General features: G+C 36.1%; 1 protein-coding gene across 1 annotated transcript in view; it reads left to right on the top strand.

The window, feature by feature from the left end:
• The first annotated feature begins 5,853 nt into the window (after positions 1–5,853).
• LOC104999601 (olfactory receptor 4C6-like) overlaps positions 5,854–19,547 on the top strand; it is a 17,143-nt gene continuing 3,449 nt past the window's right edge. Inside the window, 1 exon segment of the mRNA XM_010855160.1 lies at positions 5,854–6,720. Within this exon segment, the coding sequence (XP_010853462.1) occupies positions 5,854–6,720 (867 nt within the window).

The raw sequence follows: 19,547 nt of genomic DNA, 5'->3' as shown, positions 1-19,547 counted from the left end.
GGCAAAGCTGTGGGAAAAATTAGTTTTTAATACACTATTTTGAGGTATAAATGATACTTCAGGATTTTGAGAACAATGCTACTGAATCTGTCAAATGTAAACATATGTGTAATTTTTGTTTTGATGATGACATAGATTTCTCCAACAGAAATAAGTGAAGATGTCTGTAAGTGGTGTTCATTGTGTATCTGTGTATAAGGTAAAATATTAAAACTAAAATAAATTTCAAGCAAAAATGGACTAAAGGAATTATGTTGTAACAATGACATGGAATAATATGTAACAATTAAAATCAAGGAAAATTCATCAATATTGACAGATAATGTTCCACAAGCTATAATTAGAATTTCAAGTGAATTATTATATTTTGCATATGTTCATATAGAGTAAAACACATCAATGATGATATATATATACCAAAAACAAATGCATATCTTAGGAGCATTTACTAAACTGTTAATAGAGGATCAAATGAGTGAGTGCTTATGGTTGGGAGAAGGTTTTTGACTTTAACCTTTCTATATATCTATCTATTTAAGCTATTCCTCGTGGGGCATGTCTTGTTTTTACAATTTATGAAAATAAATTATTTAATTATAAACATTCTACTTTTGGCTAGAAGAGAATTTTAGGAAACAAGTTGCTTTTGAAGGTTTCTTTTAAAGTCAGTTCAGAAACTTATATATTGCTAACTGTTCAGGAATAATTAAGCTGATACCCTTTTAGTCAATTTAGTATTTAATAGACCCAGGTGATGTTAGTTGTAAAGAATCAGCCTGACAATGAAGGAGACCTAAGAGATGCAACTTCAATCCCTGGGTTGGGAAGATCTCCTGAAGCAGGGAATGGCTACCCAACCCAGTATCCTGGCCTATATAATTCCATGGACTGTATAGTATATTTTCCTTTATTATAAATAGATTGATTTGGAAAATTTGATATTTCTTTAAACTTTATCTTTTTAAAAATCTGATGAACTGGTTAAATGTTTCTTAAGAAAGACCTCCAATTTTTTGCTGCATCATTTTAAAAATTTATTTAATAAGCATTAATCTTTTTAAAAAAATTTAGCTAACTAAGGAGATAAATGAATTACTTCTGATATGCAAGCTATACAGATACAAATAACAAATATCCAGAATAACAGGTGAAGGAGATTTGGAAGATGATGTGAGGCAGAGAGATGAGTATAATGGATTAGTTTAACAAATGACGTGAACATGGGAAGTGGAGGCCAGGAGCTTATAGGAATGGAAGAAAATCATAATGAATATTTGGATAGTGCTCTCCAAACATTCTCATGCCTCTTCCTTTGATTTTCATGACAGTTAGTGAGACAATGTGTAAAATTTTTGGAGGGGCTGTGGTCAGTGAGCTGAGGTATCAACTTAATTACATAGGTATCAAGTGGCTTTGGGCAAGTTATATACACTAATTCCAATTGAGCTATTTCAAATCCTAAAAGATGATGCTGTGAAAGTGCTGCACGCAATATGCCAGCAAATTTGGAAATCTCAGCAGTGGCCACAGGACTGGAAAAGTTCAGTTTTCATTCCATTCTCAAAGAAAGGCAATGCCAAAGAATGCTCAAACTACTCCACAATTGCTCTCATCTCAATGCTAATAAAGTATTGCTCAAAATTCTCCAAGCAAGGCTTCAATAATACAAGAACTGTGAACTTCCAGATGTTCAAGCTGGTTTTAGAAAAGGCGGAGGAACCAGAGATCAAATTGCCAACATCTGTTGGATCATCAAAAAAGCAAGAGAGTTCAAGAAATACATCTACTTATGCTTTTGGCTACGCCAAAGACCTTTACAGTGTGGATCAAAACAAACTGTGGAAAATTCCTCAAGAAATGGAAATACCAGACCACCTAACCTGACACCTGAGAAATCTGTATGTAGGTCAGAAAGCAACAGTTAGAACTGGACATGGAACAACAGACTGGTTCCAAATAGGGAAAAGAGTACCTCAAGGCTGTATATGGTCACCCTGCTTATTTAACTTATATGCAAAGTATGTCATGAGAAATGCTGGACTGGATGAAGCACAATCTGGAATCAAGATTTCTAGGAGAAATATCAATAACCTCAGACATGCCAATGACACCACTCTTATGGCAGAAAGTGAAGAAGAACTAAAGAGCTTCTCAATGAAAGTGAAAGAGGAGAGTGAAAAAGTTGGCTTCAAGCTCAACATTCCAGAAACTAAAATCATGGCATCTGGTCCCATCACTTCATGGCAAATAGATGGGGAAACAGTAGAAATTGACAGACTTAATTTTGAGGGGCTCCAAAATCACTGCAAATAGTGATTGTAGCCATGAAATTAAAGGACACTTGTTCCTTGGAAGAAAAGTTATGACCAACCTAGACAGCTTATTAAAAAGCAGAGACATTACTCCAGGGATGGAGGAGCCTGGTGGGCTACAGTCCATGAGGTCACAAAGAGTCAGACATGACTGAGCGACTTCACGACTTACTTCGTCAACAAAGGTCCTTCTAGTCAAGGCCATGGTTTTTCCAGTAGTCATGTATGGATGTGAGAGTTTGACTGTAAAGAAAACTGAGCACCGAAGAATTGATGCTTTTGAACTGTGGTGTTGGAGAAGACTGTTTAGAGTCACTTGAACAGCAAGGAGATCCAACCAGTTCATCCTGAATGAAATCAGTCCTGCATATTCAGTGGAAGGACTGATGTTGAAGCTGAAACTTCAATACTTTGGCCACCTGATGGGAAGAACTGACTCATTTGAAAAGACCCTGATACTAGGAAAGATTGAGGATGGGAGGAGAAGGGGATAACAGAGGATGAGATTGTTGAATGGCATCACTGACTCAATGGCCATGAGTTTGGGTAAACTCTGGGAGTTGGTGGTGGACACGGAGGTGTGAGATGCTGTAGTCACGGTGTCACAGAGTCGGACATGACTGAGCAACTGAATTGAACTGAACTGAACTGAGACCTTATTCACTGCATTAGAAAATCAGGATAATGCTAGGTCTTATTTCATATGGTTTTGTGGGAACTAAAAAGATAACCATAAATATTTTAGCACAGTATTCTCAAATAATAACTCCTTAAGACTTAGTGACTTGAAGTGCTGTTGCACTGTTTTATTTTTACGGGATTTATAGGTTGTGTAGTCAGTAAGTGATCTGACTACAGTGGAGAATTATGTTGTTCATTCTTGACCCTATGGATTTTCCCACTGTACAAAACACAATCAAATGTGTTCTGACAGTTAAACATGGGCTTTATGGCAGTGAGAGAGAATTGTAGAAAAAGGTGAAGTTTACTACTTTGGTTGGGGGTTTTGAATTTCAAAATAGGAAGCTTAGATGTGAACTAGTAGTCAATATATATTAAAATAGAAGGACATTGTTATCTTAGTATAGTGTATTTTGTTTTAAAATATTTGAAGCCATGAGATAGTTCATAGGAAACATTACTTGGAAGTGTAAACATTTAATGTAGGTAAGAGCTGAGCTGCTGTGTTTGAAAGGAACAGAGTCTCTATGCTGGCTCTTTCAAATCTGAGTTCACTAATAATGTGCCATAGCTACCTCATTATCTAGATGAGAAAACTGAGGCCCAGAATAGTGAACAATTTAACAACATAACCTAGGAGTGAGAGGGACAACCTGGAATAAAACCCAGCTTTCCTGATTTCCAAGAACAGGTCCTTTCTACTTCATTTGTGCTATTAAAATTTTTGAAACTTTTATTTATTTATTTATTTTTTAGTTTCTCACTTTATTTTTAAATTTTTTTTCTTTTATTTTTCTTTTTTTTCTTCTAATTTTATTTTATTTTTAAACTTTACATAATTGTATTAGTTTTGCCAAATATCAAAATGAATCCGCCACAGGTATACAAACTGGAGATGAGAGTGGTTGAAGCTAATCTACATTGTATATTTGCATAGAGTGTCCTGAAAGTTGTATAATTTTGTTTAGTAAGAGGGATAATCCTAAGAGTGGGTCTTAGGTGTTTACAGGCATCTCAGAGACTGTGTAGTTTGCATCCCCATTTAAAGCAATCATCTCTAACAGAGGTCCCCCAAGACAGCCTCTGCTTAAGTATTCCTTGCAAAGAGACCTTGGCTAATGAAGCACTTGTCTTACCATCTCATCATCCAACTGTGGTAATAATTGCATTTAGTCAATGGAGGCCACTATTCACTTCTTTAGTGGTATAAGGCAAAAACTAAGAATTTGTGTTTTAAAATGAGATGACATGGATTTGTAACTTCCGCTCTTTTTAACTGGGATGCTCATTGTGTCTAAACCTCTGTTTCCTCATCCTCAAGATGAGATCTGTGACATTACCCTGTCCCAAGTGATATGAAAATAAATGTAATAATGCAAATAGCAGACAAAACACCTTGCTGTCACACAGTGAGTGCAAAATAGATTAATTGCTTTGTTAATATTTTTATTGTACTTTATAATCTTTGGCTTTATCTGGATGCACCCCTTCACATATCAAAATGGAAGAAAGGATTTATGTTGACTCAGGCTCATCTGCTGGGATGAGGCTGGCCAAGTTGAATCTGGGTCTTCCTAGAGCAAAGAAAGAGATTTAAGCTTTTGTTTTCTTTAATCAACATTTTTGGAAAATAATTAGAATCTTGGGAGGTTAGTTAAAGGTTATAAATCGTGGTTTCAGGATTATATTTATAATAAAACATATTCTTCATTGTAGTCTCATCACTGAATTAATCATTGAATTTTATTGCAGAATTACTGGGTAAGATAAGCGCAGGAAGCATAAATTTGCCTCTCTGTATTGTCATGATACAGAAATTATTGAATTCTCAGTATCTCTTTCATATTGAGTACTCAACATTATACTAAAAGGAGCAATGTAGGTTGTTGTTGATATTGATTTTGATGCAGGAAAATCTGGACTTGAACTTGGCTTCAATGTTTATTATCTTTGGGAACTTGCTGTAATTTTTTTCACCCATTTTTGCCTCAGTATTTTATCTCTACAATATTGTAAAGTTTAAAAATAAAAAAAATTAAAAACAAACAAACACATAAAATGAAGAAAATGCTTCATGGGATAGTCTAGTGCCTGATACACAAGAGAGATTTATTGAATAGTCACAGTGCAATAATAATCCACTTTGATAGGAAGAAATGCAGATGAAAAGAGTATAGTTCTTAATAAGTGAAGAGGCCTTGGGATATGACCTACCTGCTTTACAGACTCTTCAACTAGAACATTCTAGTGATCAATAAGAATACGAAGGAAATGAGCTAAAATAAAATATTCTGAGGTTACTACGTATGTCCAGTGATACATTAAGGTCAGCTTCCTAGTTTGAGCTTTGTAAAAGGCAGCAGCTGAGAGGACTTGTGTGTCATTAGCTCATTTTGGAAAAGAAAATGAAGGCAGTGAATGGGGGAGAGTGAAACAGGGGAGGAACAAATCTGAATCTTAGATTGTGCTAGGCTGGTTACCATTTATCCACTGGCTCCTATCGACTGGTGATCTAGGATTTCCTAAAGGTATGTTAATTCTCCATATCACCACATGGTTGATGTCCCAGGGTGATGAAGCAGGGTCTTCTAAGTGTCTCAAGCAGCAAGTGTCAGAAAAGCAAGAGATACACTCGTGAAAGGTGTTGTATGGGGAATGATAAGGATCAAGGTGTTATCAGGATACGATTGTTTGCAGCAAGTTGCTGTTCTGATGGCTGAAGGAAAAGGTAAGTCAAGAGGGTGTGAGAGAGAGTCCAAAAAATAAAAAATCCCAAATTAGTAATAATTGCTAATTTAGAATCATATTCTTTTGTAGATTTTCCAGCTCAGAGACAGAAGCTTAGATCAGCCCATAGTAAATGGGGAATCTCAACAATGTGACAGAATTCATTCTTTTGGGCATTGCAAAGAATCCAGAGCTGCAGAAAATACTCTCTGCTGTGTCTCTAATCATGTCTATGTCCACCATTTTGGGAAACATCCTCATTGTGGTAACTGTGATCACAAGTCAGAGTCTGAGATCACCCATGTAATTTTTCCTTATATCCTTCTCCCTCACGGATGTCACCTATTCTTCCATCATTGCCCCCAAGATGATTGTGGACTCCCTCTCTGAGAGCACTGCCATCTCCCTCAAAGGCTGCATGGCCCAGCTCTTCATTGACCACTTCTTCGGTGGGGTGGACATTATCCTTCTCACCGTGATGGCCTATGACCACTACGTGGTCATCTGTAAGCCCCTTCACTACATGACCATCATGAGGCTGTGGATGTGCTGCCTATTACTGAAAGGGTCATGGATGGGGCTTTTTACCCATGCAACAGTACAGCTTCTCCTCATGTATCAAATTCCCTTCTGTGGCCCTAACGTCATTGATCATTTTATGTGTGATTTGTTTCCATTGCTGAAACTGGCCTGCATGGACACCCGCATCCTGGGCCTCTTAGTCATCCTCAACAGTAGGGTGATGTGTGTGGCCATCTTCCTCATCCTCACCACTTCCTTTGTGGTCATTCTCTGCTCCCTGAAGTCCTGCAGCTCTGAAGGGCAGCGTAGAGCCTTATCCACCTGTGGCTCCCACCTCATGATGGTTTTCATCTTCTTTGTGCCTTGTATTTTCCTGTACGTGATGCCTGTGGTCACTTACCCCATAGGCAAAGTGATGGTTCTGTCCTTTACCATCATTGCACCCATGTTAAATCCCCTGATCTACATCTTGAGGAACATGGGGGTGGGCCATGAGGAAACTGTGAATGAAACAAGGGGCGTTGTGTGGTCATTAGCTTACATACTAAAAGCAATTCTTTCTTACAAGGACAATGTGCTTTTACCCTCCCATTCATTCCAATCTATTGAGGATACAGTAGTCACTGGCATCATTTAATCAAGCAAATCAGGCTAAGATTCTGTAATCCTGTTACTTTTCTCTCCCCAGTGCAGTGTGTGCTCCATTCCTTTTCTCACAAGGCTCTGCCCACTTTCTCTTTCTCTCTCTACATTTTTCTCCTGCATTTTGAATTATTCAAGCCTTTTCTAGTTTGTGGCTTTTGCTTGTCTTACTCTACCCACTCCTGAAATTCTCTTTCCCAGAGTTCTTCTTCTCTGGCTTTATCTTTTTTTTTCCCTTCTTTCAGATGAACTGTCATCTCCTTAGACGTTTTCCCTGATGACTTTCTTCTAGGTAACTCATTAACTCTTCATCTGATTACATCCTTTGTATCAATGTCAGAAACTAAACTTTAGCAATTATTTCTTGGCTTTTATTTTCTCTTTTCCTTTCAACAAATTTGTAATCCCTGTAAGGTCAGAGATTGTGTTTATTGCTTCATGCTGTGCTTAATAAATATTGTTGAATGAATATAAGTCTAAAAGTAACTTGTTTTTTTCTTAATATAAATTAATGCCAAAAAGTAGGGGCGTATATATAAATGTGTGTGTGTGTGTGTATATATATATATATATATATATATATATATACATACACGAAATATAGGAGTTAGAATTATCTGATTTCATATTTCCAAGTGTCTTTTCTGGAAACATTTGAAAGCAACTACAATCTCAGATTAGTACTTTACTTAGTAGTTTACTATTTAATAAGGACTACAGCACTGCCAAAATTCTCTGCTGCTGTTATTTCTCCTTTAAAGAGGCAGAATAAGAATCACTCACACTGGGAGTCAACATACTTTAGATTCTAGTGTCTGTAGCTATGCCCTTTATGAGAAAAAAGTAATTCTATAGAGACCTAAATTTTTCTTAAACTGTGGGAAATTTTTTCTTGCTGTTACATCATAGAGTTCGATTTGAGAATCCAAATGGCATTTCTTTTCCTCCAGATTTTGCTTTGCCTGTCACTAGAGAGACGCTGACCCCTTTTAAACTGCCTGCAGTTTAAAAATCTAATGTCTTAGACTAAATTAGCATTCTGTTATAGTTTTCTTAATTTTAAAAATACACAGTATAAAAGATATAAATAATTACAATATCAGTCATACTATTTCAAGCAAGGACAATATTTAAGCCAGTATTTATTTATATACACAAAAACATGTGTATACAGTAGATATTTCATGTTAATTATCCTCAGTTATTTTTGAAAACTATGAGTTCCATTTATTTACTGAAGAATATTTGCTTACTTTGTATGAAGTGTCAGATACTCTTTAAGATCAGGGTACACAGTCATGAATAGGTTTACATTCTAGTGCAGGAGACAATACGTAGAAATGAAAATAAAGTCATGAAGTGTTAACTGATTGTCAGAGACTGTAGTGGAATGGTGCCTATGTGACCAGACAACTTAAGTTAGGTGGACAAGGAAGTTTTTCTGAGAGGTTACTTTTAAACTGAGACCTAAATGATGAGATAGAATCATCCTTAAACACATCAGTGAGAAGAGCATTTCAAGGGACTACTGAAAAGCTAGTGAAAAACTTATAAGTTAGAAGCCACCTTGAATAGAAGAAGGTCAAGATAATCAGAAATGATTATCTGATAATTTCTGACCAAGAAAAATGCAAAAAAGCAAAATAGCTGTCTGAAGAGGTCTTACAAATAGCTGTGAAAAGAAGAGAAGTGAAAAGCAAAGGAGAAAAGGAAAGATATGCACATTTAAATGCAGAGCTCCAAAGAATAGCAAGGAGAGATAAGAAAGACTTCTTCAGTGATCAATGCAAAGACATATAGGAAGATAATAGAATGGGAAAGACTAGAGATCTATTCAAGAAAATTAGATAAGGGAACATTTCATTCGAAGATGGGCTCAATAAAGGACAGAAATGGTATGGACCTAACAGAAGCAGAAGATATTAATAAAAGGTGGCAAGAATACACAGGAGAACTGTACAAAAAATATCTGCATGACCCAGATAATCATGATGGTGTGATCACTCACCTAGAGCCAGACATGCTGGAATGTGAAGCCAAGTGGGCCTTAGGAAGCATCACCACAAACAAAGCTAGTGGAGGTGAGGGATTTCCAGTTGAGCTATTTCAAATTCTAAAAGATGATGCTGTTAAAGTGCTGCACTCAATATGCCAGCAAATTTGGAAAACTCAGCTGTGGCCATGGGACTGGAAAAGGTCAGTTATCATTCCAATCCTAAAGAAAGGCAATGCCAAAGAATGGTCAAACTACCACAGAATTGCACTCATCTCACACACTACCAAAGTAATTCTCAAAATTCTCCAAACCAGGCTTCAACAATACGTGAAGTGTGAACTTCCAGATGTTCAAGCTGGTTTTAGAAAAGGAAGAGGAACCAGAGATCAAACTACTGACATCCACTGGATCATCAAAAAATCAAAAGATTTCCAGAAAAACAACAACAACAACAACAACTATGTATGCTTTATTGACTATGCCAAAGCCTTTGACTGTGTGGATCACAATAAACTGTGGAAAATTCTGAAAGAGATGGAAATACCAAACCATCTGACCTGCGTCTTGAGAAACCTGTATGCAGGTCAGGAAGCAACAGTTAGAACTAGACATGGAACAACAGACTGGTTCCAAATAGGAAAAGGAGTATGTATATAAAAGGAGCTGTATATTGTCAGCCTGCTTATTTAACTTATATGCAGAGTACGTCATGAGAAACGCTGGGCTGGTGGAAGCACAAGCTGGAATCAAGATTGTTGGGAGAAATATTGATAACCTCAGATATGCAGATGACACCACCCTTATGGTAGAAAGTGAAGAAGAACTAAAGGGCCTCTTGTTGCAAGTGAAAGAGGAGAGTGAAAAATTTGGCTTAAAGCTCAACATTCAGAAAACAAAGATCATGGCATCCAGTCCCATCATTTCATGGCAAATTGATGGGGAAACAGTGGCTGACTTTATTTTTGGGCTCCAAAATCACTGCTGATGGTGATTGCAGCCATGAAATTAAAAGATGCTTACTCCTTGGAAAAAAAGTTATGGCCAACTTAGACAGCATATTAAAAAGTAGAGACATTACTTTGCCACCAAGGTCCATCTAGTCAAAGCTATGGCTTTTCCAGTAGTTATGTATGGATGTGAGAGTTGGACTATAAAGAAAGCTGAACACCAAAGAATTGATGCTTTTGAACTGTGGTGTTGGAGAAGACTCTTGAGAGTCCCTTGGACTGCAAGAACATCCAACCAGTCCATTCTGAAGGAGATCAGTCCTGGGTGTTCATTGGAAGGACAGATTTTGAAGCTGAAACTCCGATACTTTGGCCATCTCATGCAAAGAGCTGACTCATTTGAAAAGACGCTGATGCTGGGAAAGATTGAGGGCAGGAGGAAAAGGGGATGACAGAGGATGAGATGGTTGGATGATATCACCAACTCATTGGACATGAGTTTGGTTGAACTCCAGGAGTTGGTGATGGACAGGGAGGCCTGGCGTGCTGCTATTCATGGGAATGCAGAGTCGGACACGACTCAGTGACTGAACTGAACTGAAGATTATCAGTGGACAGGAGGGAATGTGGTGCAAGGGGAGAAGTGAAAATTTAACAGACTTCTTCTGATCAAGAAATCTGTTATTATTTGACTTTTAAATTCAAGATGAATTATCAGCATCAGAATAATTTTGATTAGAAGAATAATTGAAAATCAAATCTCTCATTTGTTTATGAATAACTCAGCAATTTAGCATCAAACATCTTTGCAACTGGGCTTCCCAGATGGTGCTAGTGGTAAAGAACACTCCTGCCAATGCAGAAGTCATAAGAGACGCTAGTTTGATCCTTGGGTCAAGAAGATCCCCTGATGGAAGGTGTGGCAACCTACTCCAGTATTCTTGCCTGGAGAATCCCATGAATAGAGGCACCTGGTGGGCTCCATAGGGTCATAAATAGTAGGACATGACTGAAGCACCTTGGTACGCATGCATGCATCTTTGCACAGAGCGTCCATTTGATTTTTGCTACGTCATAACAGAGCACAATGTTTACTGGCTCCCTACAATATCTTAAAATTTAACATCTGGATTCACCTAATAATTATTTTTTCTTGCCTCATGTCAAAGAAGAAGAAAAAGCTGCTGACAGTTTGTAAAAGTTGATCTCTGTAAGAACTTTCTCATGATCATTTTTACTATTTTAATTATGAGAATTGAAAGGTTCATAATAGATCCCTAAAGCTAAATAATATTTTTGGTAATTCTCCAGCATCAGCATAGGTCCAGAATTTACATTTTATATTACAAAGGTAAGGCCATTCTGACCATTCATGCTAAAGTTATTACCTGCAATTATATTCTACAAATCTCTTCTTTCTTCTGTAAGTCTCCCTAATTTCTTCACATGAAATAGCTTTATTCATTAAACATATTACTTTTCAGCTCACCGATCATCTTTTTTGTTTGGTTCTTTAATGCTCTTATTTTGAAACAAATCTTGGTCTTGCTGCTTTTTTTTTTTTTTTTAAAGAAATTCACTATGGATAATTGATTGTAAATAATCTAATCTGTGTATCAGAATAGAAAATTTCAATACTATTTATGATACAAAGACATTCCAAAGTAGGAATAAAATAGCATTTTAATTTGAAGGAGAGTATTGGTATTAAAAAAAAAAACTACTGCAAACATCCAACTTATTTGGAGACATTAAATAAGCTTACTTCCTATTTCACTCTGAAAATGTAAGCTATCTGAAGGGAATTTCCTTAGACTATTACAAATATATCTACCAATTTCCAGCACCCATTCAGATATTTGCTACCTTCTTACCTACTCTTAAAAATGCATTCATTATCTATGCTCCTATGCAAAGCAATCAACCTTTTTATTGTACACTAGATCTTATTTCCTTGTTTGTATGAGGGCATTGGTCTAAAAATAGCTTCTATATCTATTTTATCTACATTTCAATTTTTATTTGATAATTTTACATCAGCAAAGAAACAAATCTGTTATGTCTTTCATCTTTCAAGTAAATCTTCCATTGATTCCTTTTCCTTCATCAGTTACTCTTTCATTTCATTCTCTCCTCTTTCTTACAAAACACAAGAGATTCTCTAACACTTGTCTCCTATTTCTCTTTTTCTGTTCTGTTTAAACCCTTTCAGCCACACTTCAGTTAAATTTCTCTTTTCTGGGTCATGACTGAAGTGACTTGGCAGCAGCAGCAGCAGCAGTGACCTCTATGTTATTCAATGTAACTGTCATCACTCACTTATCTTACAGAATCCACCAGCAGTATTTCATCCCATCTTTCTTGGCATACTTTCTTTGAACAATGATTCTTTGAGTTTGAGATCTTGAAATCCAAATTCCTCCATTGTATTTCCACCTGAATGACTAATAGCTTTCTTACACTGGTCCCAATGACAAAGCATATTTTCCTGGAAATTGATATAACAATTCTAAAATTATATGGATGTGTGCCTGTCTTTAAATACGTTTGGTGACAAAAGAAAAGAAGAATAGGAAGTTGATAGGAAACTAGATTTACTAACTGTAAGAACATATCACAAAGCTTTGTAAACTTTTTGCTATATTCCCATGAATAGAGAATCCTAAAGAACAGGAGAAATGGTACAGACTTGAGTCCTCTATATTTGTAGATTTAAAATAAATGCTATAATATAATTAATTAATGATCAGGATGGAATTTTAATCCCTCAGGAAGCAGGGACTACTGAATAAATTCTGAAAGAGCCATATGGTCAACCCTCCACATTATCCTCTCATTTCACCCACTCTTTGTGCTTTTTGCTCCTTGTGTCCTTCTCCCTTTTCTGATTTGTAGGTTTCTCTGAATTTACCCTGTTTCTATAACATATCTGTTACATTATCTGCCCCACCCCATCATCACAATATTATTTCTTACCCCACTCACTTCCTCTATCTGAAGCAAATAATAAAGGATTAAATAAATCAGGACTTGGAATAAAGTAGAAGATGGTGCATGCGTTTTGAAGTAGGAACCAGAGTTCCAGGATTAATTGCTGGAGTCCTGCTGTTGAGTCATAATTTTAAAATATCCCCTCTAAGAGAGTGGTCCATATCAGATGGCTATCCCATGTCAGGAAAAGCATCTAAAATTTTATTGAAAATATAATAACACTTGTCCCTTAATACCATGTGCAAATGAAGTCTAGGCCATTATTAATATTTACCTTTCTGATTAATCACTTCAATACTGCTTCTTTCTGGGGAGTGTGACTAAGCATTAAAAATAGGTAGAATACAAGAGTCCATAGAGGGGCACACTCATTGATATAGACTTTCTGCAGGGACCTCATGAGCTAAGCTCCAGTTTTCCCTCCAGCTTCAATTGCAATGCTACATTCCACCAGAGTAAACAAACTGTCAATCTTTCTCTAAAAAAAAAAAAAAAAAGAGAGAAAAATTTCTTTAAGGTCTGGAAATTGTACTTTTAATTTTAAAATTATGGCATATCAAGATCAAATACTGAGAGAAGAAAAGCAGATTCTGGATTAATGTATAGATTTTTGCATGAAAAAAATTCACACATAAAAGTTGTTACTCTTTAGTAAGCATGACTGTTGCACTAGTCCCCACACAGTACATGCCTTTATGGATTGATGCTGTGTCTTATCCCAGAACTCATCTTTTGCATTTGGTAAATAAATAGACATTTCACCGCAGTCTGCAAAGGTACTATATTTGGTCCTAATTTATACAGTTTCTCTTTCTGAATATGAAGGGAATTGAAAGCACCTACAAATAGATGCCCAGGAGAAGCCAAAAAAAAAAAAAAAAAACAAAACCTAACTGGGGTCATAAAATTTTTACAAACACTTGAGCAAGTCAAACCATAAATAACGGTGTCTTAGAAAATTGTAATGATGGGAAATGTCCATACCCTGAGGGAAACTGAGATTCAATTCTAAGGTTCATGACCTCTCAGGGAAACCTCTTTAAATTCCACTTAAAGGTCAAGGAAGAAACTTTCGCTCCTTTATGTTTTCATCGAGACCATGGTGAAGACAGTGTTTGAGAATCAGTAGGGAAACTTCTTTACCACATCTACCAGAATTGCAACATCTCTCTTAGATATAGAAGTAAGACTTAGAAATTTTATATTTCACATTTTGACCAGCTGTTGAATGGGTTTTTCTCCATAGACAGAAGGATGTTAGCATTACCAGAATTTTCAAGAGACTGACACATGGTGAGATTTATAATTCACATTTTTGCATATTCACAGGTGATTTAAAATTGTGATGTAGTATGTAAAATTATAGGTGTTATGATGCAGGCTACCAAGTTTAAAGCAAGCTGTGGTCTATCACTTGGTTGTGTACATTTGGGCCAGTTCTATAAACCTTTTTGCCCTCAGAATGTTTATTTTTAATGGAGATTATATGTTCACAAGGCTAAAGGATTTGGAAACAAATAAAATAATACATGTGAAATTAATTAGATAGGACTTGAAATAATTTAAGTATTGAATGTATAGCAGCTGTTTGAATACAAATATTTTTGGAGGGTTATGTGTTCCTATTCAAGTCTAATGAAATTATAGCTAGCATCAGTTTTTTATCTTAAAGTTAAATCCAAATAACTATAAAATGCAACATCTGCGTATTTTTGTTGGAGCTAGTAGATAGCATTTTATTTACTGTTTCTTGATATGCTATCATTTATCATTATTGTTTCTTAATTTGTTATCATTTAATTATTGTTTCTTTATATATTATATTTATCATTCATTTAGCCCTCATCCTAGTGTTTTAGATGAAAAAAAGTGGACTACATAATGCCTATGTAGAATGAAGGTGATTTATTTAGAGAACCATTGATATCTAATACAACAGTTCAGTCACTGGATAAAAATGCAGTGGATTCAAGGAATTTAACTTGGAAGGTAATTAGAATGGGTTTTTAATCTATTAATTTAATATTAAAATATAATTAGAAAACACTGCATATAGTGACATCCTTATTACTAATTTCTCATATAATTTTGAATATTATATTTATTTTATAATGCTATTATATAAACTATTATATAATAGTTACATCAGCTTTAAATTAGACACAGAAATTTTTATATTATTTTCAGAATGATCAATGCTAGAATAATGTTGGTGCCAAAATGAATGGGAAGAACCAGTAATGAATAATGGTAAGAGCCAGGAGGCAAAATTTCCAGGGTCCCAGGTCCAAAAGATGGTTCAGAGCCCTCAGTTCATGGTGTGAAGGGCCCTCAGCAATCTTCTGTGCATCTCCAGCATCTGAAGAATAGGGAAGGGAAGTCCGTGAGATATTTTCTCAGAAATATGAACAGAACAAGCTATTTCCAAGAAAAACATATGAAGGGAAAACTGATAGGGAGGGCTAGGCCTATGATTTGGCTATCTGTGGATTCTTTACAGCAGGAAATACTTACAGTGTGAGATTCTATGTTATGTTAGCATGTTGGTTCCACCAGTACAAATTAATTACACTGGATAAGTAATAAAATTATCTTCAAACATCATCTCTTCCTGAACAAATATTTAGATGATAAATAATACAATGTTGTGGGTTTTAAAATTGATTTTTTAATGTTAATTTTTCTTATTATTATTTCAAAATGCATGTTGAAAATAAGAAATCTCTACTACCTTCATACATTATTAATGAATAGGGTTGCTACAATTTTTCATTTAACATGCTGTAAAAATTCTTCACAAAGTATGTCCTTATGTTATTAATTAGTGTTTTATTCATAGCATATCTTGTTAATTTATAGTAGATTGAGTTGCATAAACATCTTATTCAACATTTTAGATATTTCTGATTTTTTAATAAATGTAATATCATCTTCCATAAAACTTACATCACTTTATTTCACTCAGAATAATTTTTAGGGTTGGGGTTACTTGTATAAAAAACATAGTCATTTTTATGACTATAAAAATATTTGCTAAAACATTTCCCAATTAGATAATATGAATGAAGCTGTTTCATTGCAATTTAGAAGACATCATTTTTTAAAAACCCGACTTAGAAACAAACCTAGTTTATTCTTATGATAGATTCTTTAGTGCACTTTATATGTGAAAACACTATTTAAGAAAATAAAGCTTATATCAATATTCCACATCTTCCTGTTGAATTATATATTACAAAGCAGTTTATAGTAACTGTCTTATTTGACTCTCACAGGTCAACAGCTTGAACAAATGGTACTGTATTTTATCGGAGAGGACTTAGAAGTTTTGTGCTTTCTTCAGTGACACATGACTATAAATCTGTAGCTTCAAGATTTTTTATATTGGAAACTGAACAATTATAATATTATTTTAATTAACTTTTCATTTTGGAATAATTTTAGATTAATAGAAAAGCTGACAAGATAATACAGAGTTTCTGTCTACTCCTCAATTATTTCCCCCTAATAATTATCATCTAACGTTTCTAGTAGTATATTTGTCAAAACTGTGGAATGAACATTGATTAAAGAAGCACAAGATTTTAATCATGTTTCACTAACTTTTCCATGTCTATCACTTTTCTTTTCTAGGGGTCAATCCAGGACAGCACAGCATGTTTAATTACCTTTCAAATAATTTCTAATCATAGACATTGTGATCATAAACTCTGAGGACACTGTATTCTCTATTGCCTAAGTATTAACAATAATTTTGGAAATTCCTTTTATCTAAAAAAAAAAAAAGAGCAGTTTGATTTGTTCATATTTAATGGGCATTTGATTCTAAAATAGTATTTCTTAGAAACTTCCCAGACTAGGGAAGTACAGAGCCTAAGAATTACTTGTTAGATTAATACAGAGCCTTGCTCTTTCTCTCCACTGTTTGTATTATTTGATTTTCTTTGTACAATGACACTACCTGAAAAAGATTTGGACTCCTGGGGATCTGGGCTTCCTAGCTGATGCTAATGGTAAAAAACCTAACTGCCAATCCAGGAGAAAGAAGAGATGTAGGTTTGATCCCTGGGTCGGGAAGATCCCCTGGAGAAGGGCACAGCAATCCATCCCAATATTCTTGCCTGGAGACTTCCATGAACAGAGCGGCCTGGCAGGCTACAGTCCATAAGGCCACAAAGAATTGGACACAACTGAAGCAATTTAGCACCCACACATGCACACATGAGGGTCTGAAGACTATAAAATTGTATTCAGATCAGATCAGATCAGATCAGTCGCTCAATCGTGTCCAACTCTTTGCGACCCCATGAATCGCAGCACGCCAGGCCTCCCTGTCTATCACCAACTCCCGGAGTTTACTCAGACTCACGTCCATCGAGTCAGTGATGCCGTCCAGCCATCTCATCCTCTGTCATCCCCTTCTCCTCCTGCCTCCAATCCCTCCCAGCATCAGAGTCTTTTCCAATGAGTCAACTCTTCGCATGAGGTGGCCAAAGTACTGGAGTTTCAGCTTTAGCATCATTCCTTCCAAAGAAATCCCACGGCTGATCTCCTTCAGAATGGACTGGTTGGACTTCCTTGCAGTCCAAGGGACTCTCAAGAGTCTTCTCCAACACCATAGTTCAAAAGCATCAATTCTTTGGCACTCAGCTTTCTTCACAGTCCAACTCTCGCATCCATACATGACCACTGGAAAAACCATAGCCTTGACTAGATGGACCTCTGCTTTTCAGTATGCTATCTAGGTTGGTCATAACTTTCCTTCCAAGGAGTAAGCATCTTTTAATTTCATGGCTGCAATCACCACCTGCAGTGATTTTGGAGCCCAGAGAAATAAAGTCTGACACTGTTTCCACTGTTTCCCCATCTATTTCCCAAGAAGTGATGGGACCAGATGCCATGATCTTAGTTTTCTGAAAGTTGAGCTGTAAGCCAACTTTTTCACTCTCCTCTTTCACTTTTATCAAGAGGCTCTTTAGTTCCTCTTCACTTTCTGCCATAAGGGTGGTGTCATCTGCATATCTGAGGTTATTGATATTTCTCCCAGCAATCTTGATTCCAGCTTGTGCTTCTTCCAGCCCAGAATTTCTCATGATCATGGTAAAGCATGAATTAGGAGTAAAAGGATGGTCATTTCTGCTCTGTGTCAAAGGCTCTGGGAGCGTGTTCACACTTACGGCACTTTTCTCCAGTGCATCTAAATGCATTAATGGTTTTATCAATATCAATATTGCCTTATCTGATTCTTCCAAGAACCCATTGTTATTATACACACTTATAGAATAGAATCTGAGCTCTTGAAAACTTTAAGTAACTTTTCTCATCACATAATATAACAGTACAAGAGCTTTGATTTGAACCTAGGTCTCTATGAATCTGAACCTGATGTCTTTATTTCATTTCATTGTCTCTACATATATTGATAGTTTTTACTCTTTAATATATAGTCATTAACTTATCCAATGATATTATAAGGTTTGTTTCATGTTCTTGTTTGCTTGATGACATAGCTGAATATGGCATTCAGAGTCCAGGCACTGTTTAGAAATCTCTTATGCCCTGGAAACAATTTGTTTTAAAGTAAGTAAAAAAATGTGCTGTATATACATCTGTATATTTGCTAGTTTTATTCATATTTTCAATCATTTTTGTTAGCAGTCAGTGTCATTCATAAAATTCAATTCATTTTTAATTCTTTCAGAAAGCCCAATTATTCTTTTACTTCCCTATTTAACAAGCATAGATAGTATATATATGTACACACACACACACACACACACTCACTTGCCACTTGACTGATGAATTTCTCATGTGTACAAGGAAGGATACAATCATATTTCTCTCATTGTTTAGCAGTAAAGAATCCACCTGCCAATGAGTTTCAATCCCTGCATCAGGAAGATCCCCTGGAGAAGGAAATGACAACCCACTCCTGGGTTCTTATGAACAGAGGAGAAATCCTATGAACAGAGGAGCCTGACAGGCTACAGTTCATGGGGTCACAGAGTCAGACATGACTGAGTGACTAAACAACAACAAAGGACAGTCATTCTTCAAAGCTGTGTCTTGCTATAAGAAATGAAGTAAAAAATTGGAGTAATATCTGGATGGTTAATGGAAAAGCTTTCTGTGGGTAAGCTGTTTGGCTTCTTAAGTGAGAGAAGAGTCACTAAAATCAGTAAGGGCATTTTATCATAAGCAGCAATTTCACATTTTCCAATTTGACCCTCATTATAATTATATGAAATGGGTAGGGATATTATACGTGAATCTCCCTACATTACAGTAAGTCATATACATTTGAAGCAGACACACACTCATGAGTACTGCTTGATCTGATTGGGTCACTTTGAAAAAATACTTCAGTTCAGTTCAGTTCGGTCGCTCAATTGTGTCCGACTCTTTGTGACCCCATGAATCCCAGCACACCAGGCCTCCCTGTCTATCACCAACTCCTGGAGTTGACCCAGACTAACGTCCATCGAGTCAGTGATGCCATCCAGCCATCTCATCCTCTGTCGTCCCCTTCTCCTCCTGCCCCCAATTCCTCCCAGCATCAGAGTCTTTACCAATGAGTCAACTCTTCGCATGAGGTGGCCAAAGTACTGGAGTTTCAGCTTTAGCATCATTCCTTCCAAAGAAATCCCACGGCTGATCTTTTTCAGAATGGACTGGTTGGATCTCCTTGCAGTCCAAGGGAATCTCAAGAGTCTTCTTCAACTCCACAGT

This window comes from Bison bison, unplaced genomic scaffold (genome assembly GCF_000754665.1).
Source record: "Bison bison bison isolate TAMUID 2011002044 unplaced genomic scaffold, Bison_UMD1.0 scf7180017864355, whole genome shotgun sequence".
Taxonomy (NCBI): domain Eukaryota; kingdom Metazoa; phylum Chordata; class Mammalia; order Artiodactyla; family Bovidae; genus Bison; species Bison bison.
The sequence above is the reverse complement of the archived record's forward strand: the minus strand, read 5'-3'. Positions and strand labels throughout refer to the sequence as shown.